General features: G+C 38.6%; 1 protein-coding gene across 1 annotated transcript in view; it reads right to left on the bottom strand.

Annotated features, from left to right (window-relative positions):
* LOC134216437 (mucin-5AC) overlaps positions 1-5,938 on the bottom strand; it is a 196,255-nt gene extending 190,317 nt beyond the window's left edge. The window contains exon 1 of the mRNA XM_062695326.1: positions 5,817-5,938. Within this exon, the coding sequence (XP_062551310.1) occupies positions 5,817-5,938 (122 nt within the window). The remainder of the gene's footprint in view (positions 1-5,816) is intronic.
* Between the last annotated feature and the right edge of the window lie 10,417 nt (positions 5,939-16,355).

The following is a 16,355-nucleotide window of genomic DNA, read 5'->3' as shown; positions in this document are numbered from 1 at the left end:
GCGGGCCTTCGCTTGGCACACGGGTCGGACGAAGTCGTGGTGGAATGCCACGAACGGAATCTCGATGAGATGATGAATGCCGCCGATTAGCGACAGAAAATCCAGCCGTACGAAAAAAGCGCCCTAATTCACTTTAATAAAATTATCTGAGCAGAAAACGCAATCGATTGGACCTCGGTCCACTAAACTTCAAATTAAACTAAAATTACTCAAGCAATATCTTAAACTTTCAAAAACTGAACGTAAGTATTTAATTCGCGCACTTCTGCTCTCCAGCCGATTCGTAGACGAAATGAGCGAGTCTGAGTCGTACTTGCGCCAAGAAATTTTGAATCTTTTGGTGGCGCCTGTTTGCCGCATATTTGCAGCTCACATGCGTGCCATAATGAGTTGAGCTTTTATAACAAATACTATAAACTTGAAATTGATACAGAAACGAACAGATTTTATGAACGCAAACGAAACACGACACACAGTCATAAATTAAAACTAAATTCTAAATTTATTTTTGTTTTATCGGTTCTAATCGAATATTTTTATTTGAATTTTAATCGAAATAAACGTAAAACGTTACAATGGAACCAACAAGGTAACAAACAAATTCGACAAAATGCATTTTTGTTCTTCGATGCAACCTAATTCAATTACCATGTCGAGGTTTACGCACTCATGCCACTTCTTAATTCCATATTCTGGAATTAATATATGATTGTAAGAGTATGATCGGATAACAATTAGTTAAAACTGTAAACTACCGTCGAAAAGAGTTAGTGTTCCGAATCAACTTACAGTCGGAAATGCTAGATAGTTTTGTGTGCATTATCCGAATGGACTAAATAAACGGGACATGTCAAATTGGTTAAATAATTATGAATATCCTTGAGCACACATTATAGCTGACTGGGATGAAGGCTGTGGCTAATGAAAGACACGGTAGAGATATGTAAATTATGTAGAGAATTATGTAAAATATTATTTCATGTGTTAAATTGAAATAAATAGTTTTGCAGCTCAAACATTGATTAAACTGCCTGTAGAAAATAAAATTCTTGTTATTGATTGCCTTTAAGCAAGCTTTATCTGTTTGAAACATTCCATAAAAGAAACCTGAAAAGTGTTGCAAGTCACCCCGTTTGACGGTACTGACTTATTTCATTTCAGATGAAAATACACCATTTTGAATAAAATCACTTCGTTAATACACTGTTAACCATATAATTGTTGATTGAAGCAAGGGAACCCCGTCACAAAGAACAAAACAATTGGTCCTGACGAAAGCGAGAAAACAAAATGGGGGCCGGCTGATGCTTTTTTATTTCACCCAGCAAGGGATATGGGACGTTAATTTTAAAATGCTTATTAAAGCGTTAAAACATATTTTAGCCTAAAATTGTTCACTTTTTTGGGCTAGAAATTTAATGTACTTTTATATAGGTAACACGAAAGTTGAATTATTTTAGCTTAGCTTAGCTTAGCTTAGACTGACTGTAGGGGAAACTGGACACACATGATCCCCGGGGACACATGATCCCCCCCTGTTTTCTCGAAAACTAATCACATTTGTATACCAGTGATATGTTCAAACGAATCCGTTAGACAGAATATTGAATCTGAGTAGCATTTGATTTTAGTTACTTTATGTATATGAGTTTTAGAGAGGTTTTATTATTTAAGCATTCTCAATCCTTTTTTTCTTCAAAGGAGAAAAGTTTAATAACTTTGAATATGTCCAACCAAAACGTACCAAATTTTTACTGGACAAAGTTTTATTATTGTAGAATTGAATAAATTCACTCAATTAACTATTGCTTATTTTCCATTGAATACTGAAACAAAACAAGATAAATACTCAACATGGACACACTTGATCCCCCACAGTTTGGACACACTTGATCCCGATATTGCATATATTAAGGCGTTTGTTGTATACCGTCGCATATTATTGTATTGTATGTAACTAATTAATCTTCAATCAAAGTTAATTGCCTATTTCCGGGGATTAAACCACCCGACTTGGACGTTAATTTACAATGTTATGGAAACTCATATGTGAATATGTACGTTATGTGGAAGATATTGATTTGAAAAATGTATTGGAGGTAACCACTTTCCCTTCGATGGGACTCGAACCCATGACCCTACAGTACGCTAGACTGGTGCTTTAACCAACTAAGCTACGAAGGACCTCCGTCGGCCTTCGCAACCTAGCGGCTACTGAACGAGCTCGAGATTCCCAAATTGGACGCATAGTCAAATCACTCGCAATCCATTTCTCAAGCCAATACTTCCACATGTGTATTGTACACGTCCACATTAGAGGAGCGTGAGTAATTAATCTTTTGAAATTCTTTTCTAGTTATGAAAAAAGTATAAATAATTTTAATTTCTCTTTAATTTTGTCAATCAGACAATACACGCGCAATTTGAATTTCTCAGTTAGCTTATTTCATTAACCAGAAAAAAGTGTAGTTGAACATGAACATACTTAGTTTTGATTAGTTTTATTAAATGCATTTTAATATTATTTTCAATGAAAAAGAGTGTAAATTAAGCTTTGAAAATACTCAACAAATCACAGGGCTTAAAATCAGTATTGTTCGATCTGGTATTATTTTTTTTCCGTTTGAACTAGGGGAAGTTTGCTTACAATCACCATTTATTTGTAAATCTTCTTAAAGAAGTTTTAATAATAGGCTCATTCAACATCTTTTGGTCAGCCGTTTAAAAGAAATCGTATTTGTGTAATAATAACACGCACTACAACAATGATGATGCGTGACAGTACCATATTGATGTATGAAGTCATCATCCTGGTATGATCACGGTTGTGGTATTGATAGTAGTCTGGCGATCTCGATGTACCGTCGTCGGGAGAGGCAATGGGTCAAATAGGGGTGAGAATGGGTCACTGTTTCAGCTACTTAGAATGCTTGTAGAATAGATTGAATGCATCTGAGGACAAGAAGACCAAAATATAAGAGACCTTTTTGAACAAATTTGCTCTACTACCTCTAGACTGCCGGTGAGAACGATGACCCATTCTCACCCTCAGACCCATTGTCACCCCCGATGGCGGTATCACACTCTTTTTTTATTGGTCCCAAAACAGGTACTCAGGGATATTTACCATTAGCCATGGCATTTGCAGTGTGGCCAATTTTCAGAGATTTATTAGAATAATAATATTCTAAAATATATTTATACATTTATGTATGGATCAACCATTTTTGGTATCATAACTGTATCAATCACAAAGAGATCCTTTGGGAACATCATGGTTGTCGTGATATGACTATAGTCTTACTGACTTTTAGTGGAGTATTTTAGTGGAGTGAATGGTTTGCAGTTTGCATCATCACCATGCAAATTTTGTTGCTATAGCAGACATTCTATCTGGCACTATTACTCTGTTCGAGAACTAAAATACTTGCCTTGCTTAATATTAACAATATTTAATTTTCACACGACTGATATTACGACAGACTATGAAGAATTGTTAGGATTTGAGGCCAGACAAATTCAACATTTCATTAGACTTGAAAGAACCTGAACATGTTCAGCTCATAAAGGGATCAATTCCCCCCTATATGGGGATCAAGTCTCCCGCAAGTTTTGAAAATTCCAAATTTTCTATCTTTCGGCAAAATCGATTTTTAGGTAACATTCATGAACAAATAATTGCTTCCAATGACGTTTTTGAACAGCTTATTAAATTCTTTATCAAGTCCATCAAGAAGCGTGCAAATCTGTACATGTTACATCGAGAAATATGCTAAACAAAAAGTGGGGATCATGTGTGTCCAGTTTCCCCTACATATCAATGGTTGCTACTCCGTGATTGATCAGAACTGGTGCAAATTGCACTACGATCCAAGTGAATAGTGGTTGGGATTTACCAACTATTCTCGAAGTGCACGTTTCAGCAGCTCGCAAATGTTGATCAATAACGGCGCCGGCCAAGTCCTTACAGTCAGTTGGGAAAGGGAGGGAATGTGAGTGTGTGGTAATTGTTGCTACTAGAGACCGAGAATACCTCTGCATCTCCACATTTACCACGGGAAGGAAGTAGTGTTAGTTGGGTGGGGTAATCAGTAACATAGATCGGGATTCACCATGGAAAGTGATGTGACCTACGAAACTTCTACACAGCAGTATTAGCATTTCCTTAATTTGTTCAATTGTTCATTCTTCGCGAGAATAAACAATCAATCGCTCAAAGTGAGCGATTGTTCATTTGAATTTCGGATTAGGCGCCCGCGTTATCATTTCATTAACGTAAGAAAAGTAAAAAGAAACAGGATTAAAATTGAAAATAATTTATAGCAGAGCTTCCCAAACTTTTGGGTATGCGACCCACCTAGCAAAATTCTATATGTCTCGCGACCCACTTATGAAAAAATGCATTTTACCAAGTAGTATTAAGCATTAATTGAATCAGAATGTTATCTGTTTCGGCTTCTTCCTTCTAAAAAATATTCACGTTAGCTTACATGCACAAATGCAAAAAATGACGAACATGATATTGTTTGTCAAAATGTTAGCGTATTTATTTTACTTCATTAAGGGGACATCTATTAGGCATAAATGTTTTCTAAAATAGCGTGGTTATGACTATTTTAAAAAAAAATGTGAAGTTAAGTTCCTGAAAAAAAAAAAAATGATCAAAAGGTTCGGTATCCAAGCTGCAATTATTTGTTCTACGCGACCCACCAACAATCCGCTCGCGACCCCCCTGGGGGTCGGGACCCACAGTTTGGGAAACCATGATTTATAGTAATCGGAAAGCTAATGTTATTCAGCAACCCTTATTTTATCTCTATTTGACGTTAAATAAGAATGTAAATTTACGTTCATTTTACATGTCGTTTATTTTGCATTACTTTCGCGCGCGTGTGTGTGTCACTTGCCTTGACCAGTATATCTTAATCAGGATCTCACTGGTATTAATCCTGATGTGCCGGTTGGCACTCGTGTTGGGCTTGTGCGCTTTGAGCGGCACACGGTCGCTTCCCAGTCTACATAAAATCGCACATGGTACAATACAAGATGCTAAATTGGAGACGATATACATACATGTTGTGTGGAAAAATACCTCTATCGCCTGCACTTCAGCATCCTACACGACATCATATACGTTCATGTGTTGACTGGGTTTGATAGGGCCTGCTTATGGACACATGCAGCTTTTTGTAGAGGTTTAACAGAGCCCACTGTCAAACCCCACCACATCCTAGGCAGACCCCCTAACTCGCAGTGGCCATGGGGAGGGGTCGTCAAGCCCTTGGACATAGTCCCTGCTGCCCCTTAACACGAAAGTTGAATTATTTTGATTAAAAAAAAACATGTGTAGATAAGGAGCCTAACATGTAGTTTTTCAAAATTCTAAGCCTACGTATTTAAAAGTTTTCAGTTACTGTTACTACAGTTATTACAGTTACTGTTAATAACATTTTAAAAGCATTTTAAAATATACTTCCTATACTTCACCATGTTGAAAAACAGTGATTTCACGCACACGTCCGTCGCCGCTAGATGGCAACAGCGTGGCTGCGTCAAAGCGAATACTAGAGTTCCCTCACTACACCACGGCAGACTACTGACTGATACTTCAGCCAGCAGCATCAAAGCTGCTAAAGGTACATACAATACATCCATAACAATATTCCTGAATCTACCTAAGAGCAACTACAACCAACTGGCGCCAACACTCCTCCTTAATGTGCACGCGTCGCTACTGTCCTGGCTCCTCCTCTTCGCCGAACAATTCTTCCTGGTGCAATCCGTTGCCCGTACAAATGGCCTCTATCCTACGTCACCTTTTGTTGACCAGCTCATGAATGTTCCGACGCTCCTGCTGAACAGCCAGCATCCTACCGAATGTTTCAACGTCCTGATGAATTCCGTCCGGCGCTACCCAAGACTTACGTGGCTGATCCATGATCCCACTGCGCCACGCGACGTATGTGGCCGATCCATGATCCCACTGCGATCCCAAAACAATACTAGAGTTCCCTCTCTACGCAACGGCAGGCAACTGACTGATACTTCTGATACTTCTGATACACTGATAATAACTGATGCTGGACTAAAACATTTAAAAAAAATCACTGTTGTACACATAGATTTGCTTTTTAACCGTGGCATATTGCAGTTACCAGTCTTGCCTAGAAATCCGCGCATTGCATTTTCGCTTATTTCTCCTATACCATTTCGTCTCATGGTGCGCTCATGGCTCGAGTTGTCGAATCCAAAATTGTATTGAAGTCGCCCATACAAATCTTAATATCAACCATCGAAATTCTGCTTATAACGGCATTGAGTTGGCTATGAAGTTCTCTTTGTCATGCAGATTGGCAGCATCGGTTGATGCATAACATTGGATTATTATATTATTGATAAAAAAAATATTTTGAGCTTTTAGTGGAATGTATTCACTTGACATAAGACGAGTTTGTACTATCCCATTTAATTCCAACACTTTTTTGTATCTTTGATGATACACTGAAGACGTTCTTACTGTTGAGGTCGAAATACGTATCTGTAGAAGGTACAATAAAGTGGTGGAATTGAACGGGGTAGTACAAACTCGTCTTACGACAAGTGATTGTATTATCGTAACTTACAATTATACAATCACTTATCGTAAGACTTCCACCACTTTATTGTACATTTGACAGATACGTATTTCAACCTCAACAGTAAGAACGTCTTCAGTGTCTCGTCAAAGGTTCAAAAAAGTAGTGGATTTGTATGAAGTGTATTACAATTTGTAAGGTTTCGGACCCGTGTTCTAAATCTGGCACCAATTATCCTTTCATTTCTAAGTTCCCTCTTCATAAGCGCAGAGTATGCCTGGGCGCTTAGTAGGAAGCCAACTCCGCAATGCCGTGTTCACCTCATAAACCGAAGTACCTACATAACATATTGAAAAATTGGTCTCGTTGATATGCTGCTACCTACAAGGTTCATCCAACGGACTCCACTCAGGATATTAAGCTCCATGAGACGTGTCTCATTGGCAAGTTGTGACAATTCATCCAGCTGGGCTAGAGTTAAAACGTACCAAGTTCCTATTCGTTTCCATTGTTTCGCGCTAAGAGTCGTCGTCGTAAAAGTTTTATTTTAAATTTTGATTTAATCACTCCGTATTCCTTCATTGTCGCATTATCGAACAAATTCATATTTCCGGAACAGTATTGGCTCTCCTTAGCCGTGCGGTAAAACGCGAGGCTACAAAGCAAGACCATGCTGAGGGTGGCTGGGTTCGATTTCCGGCGCCGATCTAGGCAATTTTCGGATTAGAAATTGTCTCGACTTCCCTGGGCATAGAAGTATCTTCGTGTTAGCCTCATGATATACTCAATGCAAAAATGGTAAATTGGCTTAGAAACCTCGCAGTTAATAATGAACACTAAGCTGCGAGGTGGTTCTGTCCCAGTGTGGGGATGTAATACCAATAAGAAGAAGAAGAAGAAGAAGGTTATTGGCTCACGGTTTTCTATCCACCGGGATGGTACTGCCATCTTAGGTATACACTGGTGGAAAAAAGTATAAAGACAAGCTCGGTTTCCATACAAAATGGCCATGTTGAGAAGTCAATATCTCGATTCTTAGCGATTCGATTGGGCTGATTTTTTGCCAGCAGGCCTAAAATGACTTGAATTTTTATTCAATGAAAGTTATATTTATACATATATTCTACTTATACGCGTTTCTGTTGGAAATAATTATAAAGACAGGTCTGTTGTATGGAGCCCCATATAAAAAGTGGTGTCTTTATAATTATTTCCAGATTCGGAGGTCAAAATCAATAGAGATGTATACAATTCACTCAAAGATCGAAAGTTCAAGTGGAAAACAGGTGCCTAGTAAAATTTTAGCCAAATCGAATCGCTACGAATCAAGATTTCGATTCTCAAACATGATGAAAATGTATGAAAAACATGCTTGTCTTTATACTTATTTCCGGCGGTATAGTTTCCGAAGAATAGCATTTCATACTCAGCCGCTGGATGCCAGAACAGACACCGTTGTAGTTAATATAATATATTTGCTATCAGGCAACAGATTGACTTAAAAATGGCGAAATTACAACTCTAAGCATCGTCACTTTTCTGTCAATCTGTAAAGCTATTGTAATCCAATAATAAACCAAAGCTCACCACACCATTGTCCCTAAGAAATAAGCTACAAACAGGTCATACTCCCCGTGATCAAATACGGCATGCATCCTTAGAGGGCTGCGCAAAAACACACCGTCAGGAGCTATAAAGTAGATTCTGCAAATGATTATGAACGCCCTTCCAGGGCAAGAGCATGTCTGACCGAGATGAAAATATTACAAAAACCGATCTTTGGTGAGAGCAAAGAATAGTTCAAAATTCGCTGCCTAACGAGCTTTTGGTACGTTAAAACAAAGTAAAATATAAAGAATAATGTTAGTTAAAAAAATCGACATACATTTTCTGATAAGCACAGTTACACGAATAATTAATCAAGCCTAATAAAACTATTATTTTCAAATAATAAATTGCTGTTCCGGATTTAAACATGACTCATATATGCATCCTTAGAAATCCTTTTATTTTTTTTTTGTTTTCTTTTTCTTGGTTTCATGATACTGATGGAAAGAACTCGCACAATCAGTTCTTTTTTAACTACATTTGTAAGATTAATTTGTAACTTCATATGACATGTTACGTGCAATTTGAGTAAATCCATTGAAATATAGTGTTTTGAAGATTGAAACATAGGATTTCCGTGTACATTATGTATAGTAAATATTATATCTGAGAATCATAACATTAAGTTTATATGTAGCAAGTTATTGGGCTGAAAATCTCACTACGTTATAAGGTATTGCTAGAAATTGTTTTAAATTAGAAACCATCAAAACAGCTCAACAAGACACAATTTACATCAAAGTTGTATCTTGATTAGTTATCTACTGTAAGTGTCAGGTCAGTTTAGGTTACGGTAAAAGTTGTTTCGTACTAGCATTTTTATGCACTGGCATCCGCCTGGAACATTCTCAATTGATTGACTAATCAATGAATAGACAATTGAAGTAGCAATGCGCAGCTGGAGAAAGAATGCTGAAATAACGTTGCGAAAGGTTGTATATAAATCATGCAAGCTAATAGGCGAAACTCATGCAAGGCTTAGGCAAACGAAACAATGGAAACTTATGGAAATGTCGATCGAATAGATTCCTAGTACATCCGGTGTCGTTAATGGTGATTAATGCGGAACACATTCTGTGGATATTGTTAACTGTTGATGTTTATCGTTATGTTGGCATTCATGTAAAACGATGCAATGTTATGAACTTTCGAATAGCTGATAAATTGAAACACAAACATTCAATATAGAATTAAATCATTTTAGCCTGTATAAAAATCTAGGAACTGACTGAAATAAAAGAACCCATAGTTATACCCGGATATTCTCAACAATTCGGCATGTTTCGTAATGTGCCAAATTTGGAATAACAAATTGATGTGCTATCGAAAGTAAAATCCAAATGTTTTTCTACAAAGGAATTGTATGACTTCCTAAAACAACAATAAGCTCCGAATTCGTTGCTCGAAACAGTGCACGAAGCCATTAATTATGTGTCGAAAATCCAGTGTTTGGTAACGCGTATTCCTCAACCCGGAAAGAAGACTATCCCATCGTTTAGCTCAACGGCGGGCCCTCCCTGAGCAGTGTTAATCCGTTGATGGTATCTGCACACCGATCGAAGCAAGCAAAGTTAATGGCAACAAAAAGGTGAAAATCGTTTTTTATCTGAGATTTTTTTTTTGCACGCCTCGCTGCACTGCAGGCCCCTGATGCGGTCAGGTCGGAATGACGCGTTGGAAGTAAGCTTCTTTAAATTCAGCTCCGGGTTCGGAGACTTCCACTGAATAACGTATTCGAAACAATCAGCTGGATCGCTGCCTCGCGCAGTTATTTAAAATTATTCACAAATGCATGCCACATTCCAGACCGGGTCAACACTGTTTTCAGGGGTGGTAAGTTACTTTGGTAACATTGGATGCTGTTGAAAAGGCGATGTAGACAATGCCAAGCATGAACACCGATTAGCATAATCCTATGAAAGAGCATTTCAGGTCTGGTTGAAGACACTTTTGGGTTGAACATTTTCCCGATTTTCCTGAGTAGTGAATATTTGTGAATGTGAACGCTGATACGGCAATGGCTTAGTTTAGGATATAATTCTGTAGAATAAGTCACTAGAGAAAAACAGTGAAAAACTATACTGCATAATGAAGCAAAATTTATTATTTTTAAATGTCCAGTATATTCGTCATAAATTCAGTATTTTAAGTAGGGGAAATGACGGCTTTTGCAGGTTTTGTTCTATTATTTTCAAGGGGGTTTTTGTTGACCAAATTTTATGAAATTTGGCGACCATATTCTTTGATATGCAAAGAATGTTTAGGCCAAATTTGAACATAATTAGTTTTAGAAAACCCCCTGAAAATAATAGAACAAAACCAGCCAAAGCCGTCATTTCTCCTAATAAATTTCTTAGGATCTCCAACATTTCAAAATGGCATTAATTTAATTTTCAAACCTAATATTTATTCCCACATTAAGCAATTAAAAATATTCAAAATATTTGTTCATTCAAAGAGTGTCTTGGTAATTTTTAGAATCTTTACTTGCCTTATTTTACAATTTTACAAAAGTGTCTGTTTTTTCTTAGTGTTTTTTTTTTACAATAAGCACATTATTTCTCAAATAAAGCATCCACAACTAGTTTGATTACCAGCCCTGAGGGTTAAAGTGACGTCAACAACCGACCTACGCTTGTATTAACCGCAACCTAACTCGTGCTTCGAAGTTTCATGCTGCATAGCGATCGAATCGGCAGCAAACAAACGACGACGCAGTCAATGAGTGTGCGCGGCTAACTCAGGTTCATCGCTGAGAACTAATTGAAATCGCGGTGCGTTTTTCTGCGGCAATTAGTTCTGGGAAGCAATCAGGACAGCAGTGTGGGAACCTGTGTTGATCCCGCCTCTAGAGCAAACAATCGCGTTCCCCGCGGAGAGAATCTGCTGTTGTTGTGGAAACAGAGGGTTCCGGAAGATCTAGATCGCAGCTCGTGGCGAGAAATGGCGTTTGATAATGATCGATCTTCCATTATATCATCCCAACGCTGATTTTATGTGTTTTAGTTGAACATCTAGTCCACGTACTAAGACATACATTTTTCTCATGAAATCTGACAGTTGAAGAAGAGGTGTCAGGTTAATGTGTGTTTGAGTTGAAACATTATTTGTTTCACATGATATCCGATGGGAGCCGTCTGGACTATTATTAGAATGATTATTTAGAATCCAATTAGATTATAGCATTAATTACAACCAAGCTTCTTCATTTGAATGATTTTTTTAATACTAGCTGTGTGTGCCCGGCCTTGCTCAGAATTGCCAGTTTGATTCTCAGTTTTTCCCTTGTCATAAGACGAGTTAATACAATCCCATTGAATTCCACCACTTAATTGTATCTTGACAGATACGTATTTCGACCTCAACAATAAGGCCGTCTTCAGTGTCTCGTACTTGACTCGACTCGAAGTCGAGTCAAGTACGAGACACTGAAGACGGCCTTATTGTTGAGGTCGAAATACGTATCTGTCAAGATACAATTAAGTGGTGGAATTCAATGGGATTGTATTAACTCGTCTTATGACAAGTGAAAACATTCCACTAAAAAGCTCAAAATAATTTTCTTATCTCAGTTTTTGTTACAATCAGAAAATGAGAAAACGTAGTAATCGTTGGTTGTCAATGGTATTCTATTGTATATTTCAGTGAAAGGAAGGCAGACTACACTTTTGAAAACATTGATACCGCTTAATAAATTCTTATTACCGTTTAGACTCAAATTCTCAATATGACTCATATTTCGAAGTTGTTCAAACAATAATTTGACCGTTATGCAACGTACACACCAGTCAAGCAGTTTGACGAACATTGACTCCGCCCCCAAGAAAACGCTTCGGTTGCTGCTTTGTTTGAACGTGTGTGAAGTTGTTCGACCAATCATTTGACAGTTGGCGGCTCGGTTGGAAAAAATTAAAACGGTTTGATTTTGGTTTGAGTTGTCGGGGGTGAAGTCAAGGTTTGCCATGTTTGAGCATTTGTAGTGAAGTTGCACAAACCCCCATATATTTTTTTATGGTTGGCGTCGGTTGTTTGTGTGTGATATTGTTGGTCGAATAAATTGGGTGTTCGTGTAGCGGTTTGTAGAACATGCTCGATGCTTGACTAAACGAGGGGAGGAGTCAATGTTAGTCAAACTGCTTGACCGGTGTGTACGCTGCATAATGCTACTCCTAATTACGGAAACATTCATTAATAACTGCATTACAAATAAACAGACGTAACATTTAAGTTTTGGCCATGTGTTCGTTTCAAAAACGAATCAATATGTATAAAAATGAATTGGTTTGGGTTTGTTTCCGATGTGCTTTACTATAAGTGTGGCCGAATGTGACGACCAGGGTTGCCATTATGCCAGATATATCTGGCACTGCCAGACTTTTTTGCACCAAAAAGAGAAAAAGAGAAACCATCCACAATGCCAGACTTTTCAAATTTCAGACAGACTTTTTGTGACCAGCATGAGTCACAAAAATCGTCTAATAAAAGTGTGCTGCTCGGGATGCTACATACAACAGTCATACACAGTGCATTAGCAATTTAAAAATGACCGCAACTTTAACTAGCTTCAAAAAACTATTTTTTGAATCAATAACAGTCTTTTGTAAGCAAAGTGAAAGTGTGGTTTTCGCGGATGTTGGTCCGGACTGCAGTTTAGGCATGCAGGCTCCCAGAAATCGGTTTTAAAGGTACAAGGCCAATTATTGGAGTAATTTCACCTTCTGCTTACAACGTTCTGTAGTAATAATCACAAGAATTGTAATCAAATTGTCTATATCCATGATTTTTCACATTTCCTGGTTATTCAGCAATCCGATGTCCTTCTGGAAGATCCGAAACATCATGAAACTCATTTTGATGACCTGAGTGGCAACCGAAGGTCCTTCGGAAGATTCGAGGCATCCGTAAAAGAGGACAGCTCATAAAACTCATCCGTCTCTGAAAAACGAATAATTGATGTTGCCCATTCTCATAAACAGGATTGGCCTCCGGAGGTTCTCCGGAAGATTCAGAAACTCCGCAAAAGTGGTAAATTCATAACACTCATCTGAGAGGAACGCAATTTTGTACAAAGCTTTTTATTATCGTACTCTGAGTAACAAATAATTGTCTTAACTCCCTTCTCATGGCTTCCGGTAGATCAAAATCCTCTGTTGTTATGGAAAATTCATAAAAATTATGATGACACTTCTTTTTTTGTTACAAAAATTCAATTATTAACTATGTTCATCAATATTCTTTTTGGAATATCATTTTTAATTTGAATACTTTTTAAATTTCAAATTAAAATTGTATTAATCATTATTTAGAGTTACTTAGAAATTCAAATTCAAAATTCAAACGAACCTTGTTGTTTTGAATGAAGTCAAGTTTTTCCAATAATTATTTATATTCTTTTTTATAATTTATATAACTTCCAGAGCTTAGATATCATTCAATTCGATCTAAATTTTCTGAAATACTTAAATTGTTCTGAACTCTAAGGATCTAATGTTTACGGATGTAGAATTGATTCGTCGAATATCTTAGGCGAAAGCCTTCTTCTTTTAGAAAAAAAATTGATAAACATAGACCAAAAGCAAAAAGATGGTCAAAACAGAGAAAAAGTTTTAATATAGGTCAACATAACTAGATCATATTTTTAGTTCGAATCACTTAATTTTAAAAATGATAAAGACAAATTTCTTCGCCAGATTTTGCCAGATTTTTAAGATGTAGCATGCCAGACTTTTCCCAAAAAGTAGTGGCAACCCTGGTGACGACACGTCTGGCATACTCAGTACAATTTTTATAACAGACGCGATGTTTCACTCCGTCCACCCACTGTGGGTGGCGATGTTTACATTATTTTTTCGACTAATACAGACTTAGAGGACTTTGGCCCACACCTTTACTGAAGCACATCGGTTTGTTTCTCTATGACTGTGTGTATGTATGCGCGTAAACAAAACTAACAAACGTGAATGCATTCAATTCGCGAAGTCGAAGCAAATTCTGCTTTTCCCTTTTATGGGAAATCCCATTGCTATCTGTCAGAGTTTGAGTGAAACATGACCGCCATCTCCTCCTCTCTTTTGCTCTACTGTAAAAACCCATAAAGAACTGTCATTGTTTGTGTGAAGAATTTTGCTTCGATTCCGCGAATAGCTCGCCTGGTGTATCGAAAAGGGGACAGAATGTGCTCTGCCGTCTCGGTCGTGTCTGGGTAAGCAGGGCCGCACTCAGGATCTTTCTTAACGACCAGACTTTAGGGATTCATGGCCGCCATTAAACATGCTGCGTCTAATAATCGATATTACAACTGCAACATTTGTTACTCAAATACACTCACGAGCTGTTGGTCACGATTCTTGAAAGCGCCGTAATTACTATAACATCGAAGGCGTAGGCTACGGGGTTACTGCAGTCTGAGTTTGTCGTCGATCGTTACTTCTAGTTACTTCAGTGATATCCAGGAGATGATTTCGCAATTATCGTCAACCTACGATTCCGACATCGACTTACTGTACAACAATTCCGTCTTACGATGCGAAATTTCAAACTTCCTGCTACATGAACATTCCTGCACTTCAGCCACAGTACGCCTTCAGTACATTCCACAGCAGTGATTCTACAAACATGTGGAAGCGTTGGTTTGAGATATTGATTGTGAGTGCTTCGACTATGCTTCCGATTTGAAATTCTCAAGCTCATTCAGTAGCCCCTAAGTTGAAAAGGCCAACGGAGGTCCTTCGTAGCTTAGTTGATTATAAGCACTAGCCTAGCGTACTGAGGGCCATGGGATCATGTCCCATCGAAAGAAAGTGCATGGTGACCTTCAATACATTTTTCAAATGAAAATTCTCCACATAATATACATAATTGAAACAGATTTTACGCCGATAAACAAATCATAATATACATATTCATATCTGAGGTTTCCAGAACATTGTAAAATAAATGTTTTATGTTAAATGTACACTTTCGTTTGCGTCGTTGAACAAAATCTTGCAAGTGCTGCTCCAGGTGGAATTGCCACCATAGTCTGCTCTGTAAGCAAATTCCCTTTTGACTCATTGCAAATGGCGTGCACTAGCGCAGTCTTATGTCGCACACCATCGCCAGTCGCGTAAAGACTAAGGCTGAAGTAGCATGTGCGGTATATAAGAGTCCTCACTATTCAGCTCGGTCCATGGCTACACGTTGCCAACCACGCAGTCTACGGAGGGTCCGCAAGTCATCTTCCACCTGATCGATCCACCTTGCTGCGCACCTCGCCTTCTTGTGCCCGTCGGATCGTTGTCGAGAAGCATTTTCACAGGGTTACTGTCCGACATTCTGGCTACGTGCCCGGCCCACCGCAGTCGTCCGATTTTCGCGGTGTGAACGATGGATGGTTCTCCCAGCAGCTCATGCAACTCGTGGTTCATTCGCCTCCTCCACAAAACTCCTCCAGAGTTTTGAGCGCAGGCATACTGCAATGAGGTAATGGTCTGATTCAATATTCGCACTGCGGTAAGTGCGGACGTTCGTGATGTCGGAGAAGAATTTACCGTCGATTAGAACGTGGTCGATTTGGTTTTCCGTTTCTTGATTAGGTGATCTCCATGTGGCCTTGTGGATATTTTTGCGGGGAAAGAAGGTGCTTCGGACTACCATTCCGCGTGAGGCTGGGAAGTTTATGCATCGTTGGCCGTTGTCATTCGATACGGTATGGGGTCGTACACTTATTACGTAAGCATTTTCTCTGGGTTTTTCGACACCCCCTCCCCCCTTGTAAGATTTTTTTCATACAAAAGAATTTTTATTTATATGGAGCGTAAGATATTGACCGACCCCCCCTCCCCCATACGTGCTTACGTAATATGTGTACGGCCCCTATGCAGACTATCCGGTCCGATGACCGGTCTATACATTTCCTCCCTTCCTACCTGTGCGTTAATGTCGCCGATGACGATTTTGACGTCCCGTAGTGGGCATCCATCGTATGTCTGCTCCAGCTGTGCATAGAACGCTTCTTTATCGTCGTCGGGACTCCCTTCGTGTGGGCAGTGCACGTTGATGATGCTATAGTTGAAGAAACGGCCTTTTATCCTCAGCTTGCACGTCCTTGCGTTGATTGGCTACCACACGTTGGCGCATCTTACCCAGCACTATGAAGCCGGTTCTCAGCTTGTTGGTGGTGCCACAGCTTTG

The sequence above is a fragment of the Armigeres subalbatus genome, chromosome 2 (genome assembly GCF_024139115.2).
Source record: "Armigeres subalbatus isolate Guangzhou_Male chromosome 2, GZ_Asu_2, whole genome shotgun sequence".
In the NCBI taxonomy this organism is placed as follows: domain Eukaryota; kingdom Metazoa; phylum Arthropoda; class Insecta; order Diptera; family Culicidae; genus Armigeres; species Armigeres subalbatus.
The sequence above is the reverse complement of the archived record's forward strand: the minus strand, read 5'-3'. Positions and strand labels throughout refer to the sequence as shown.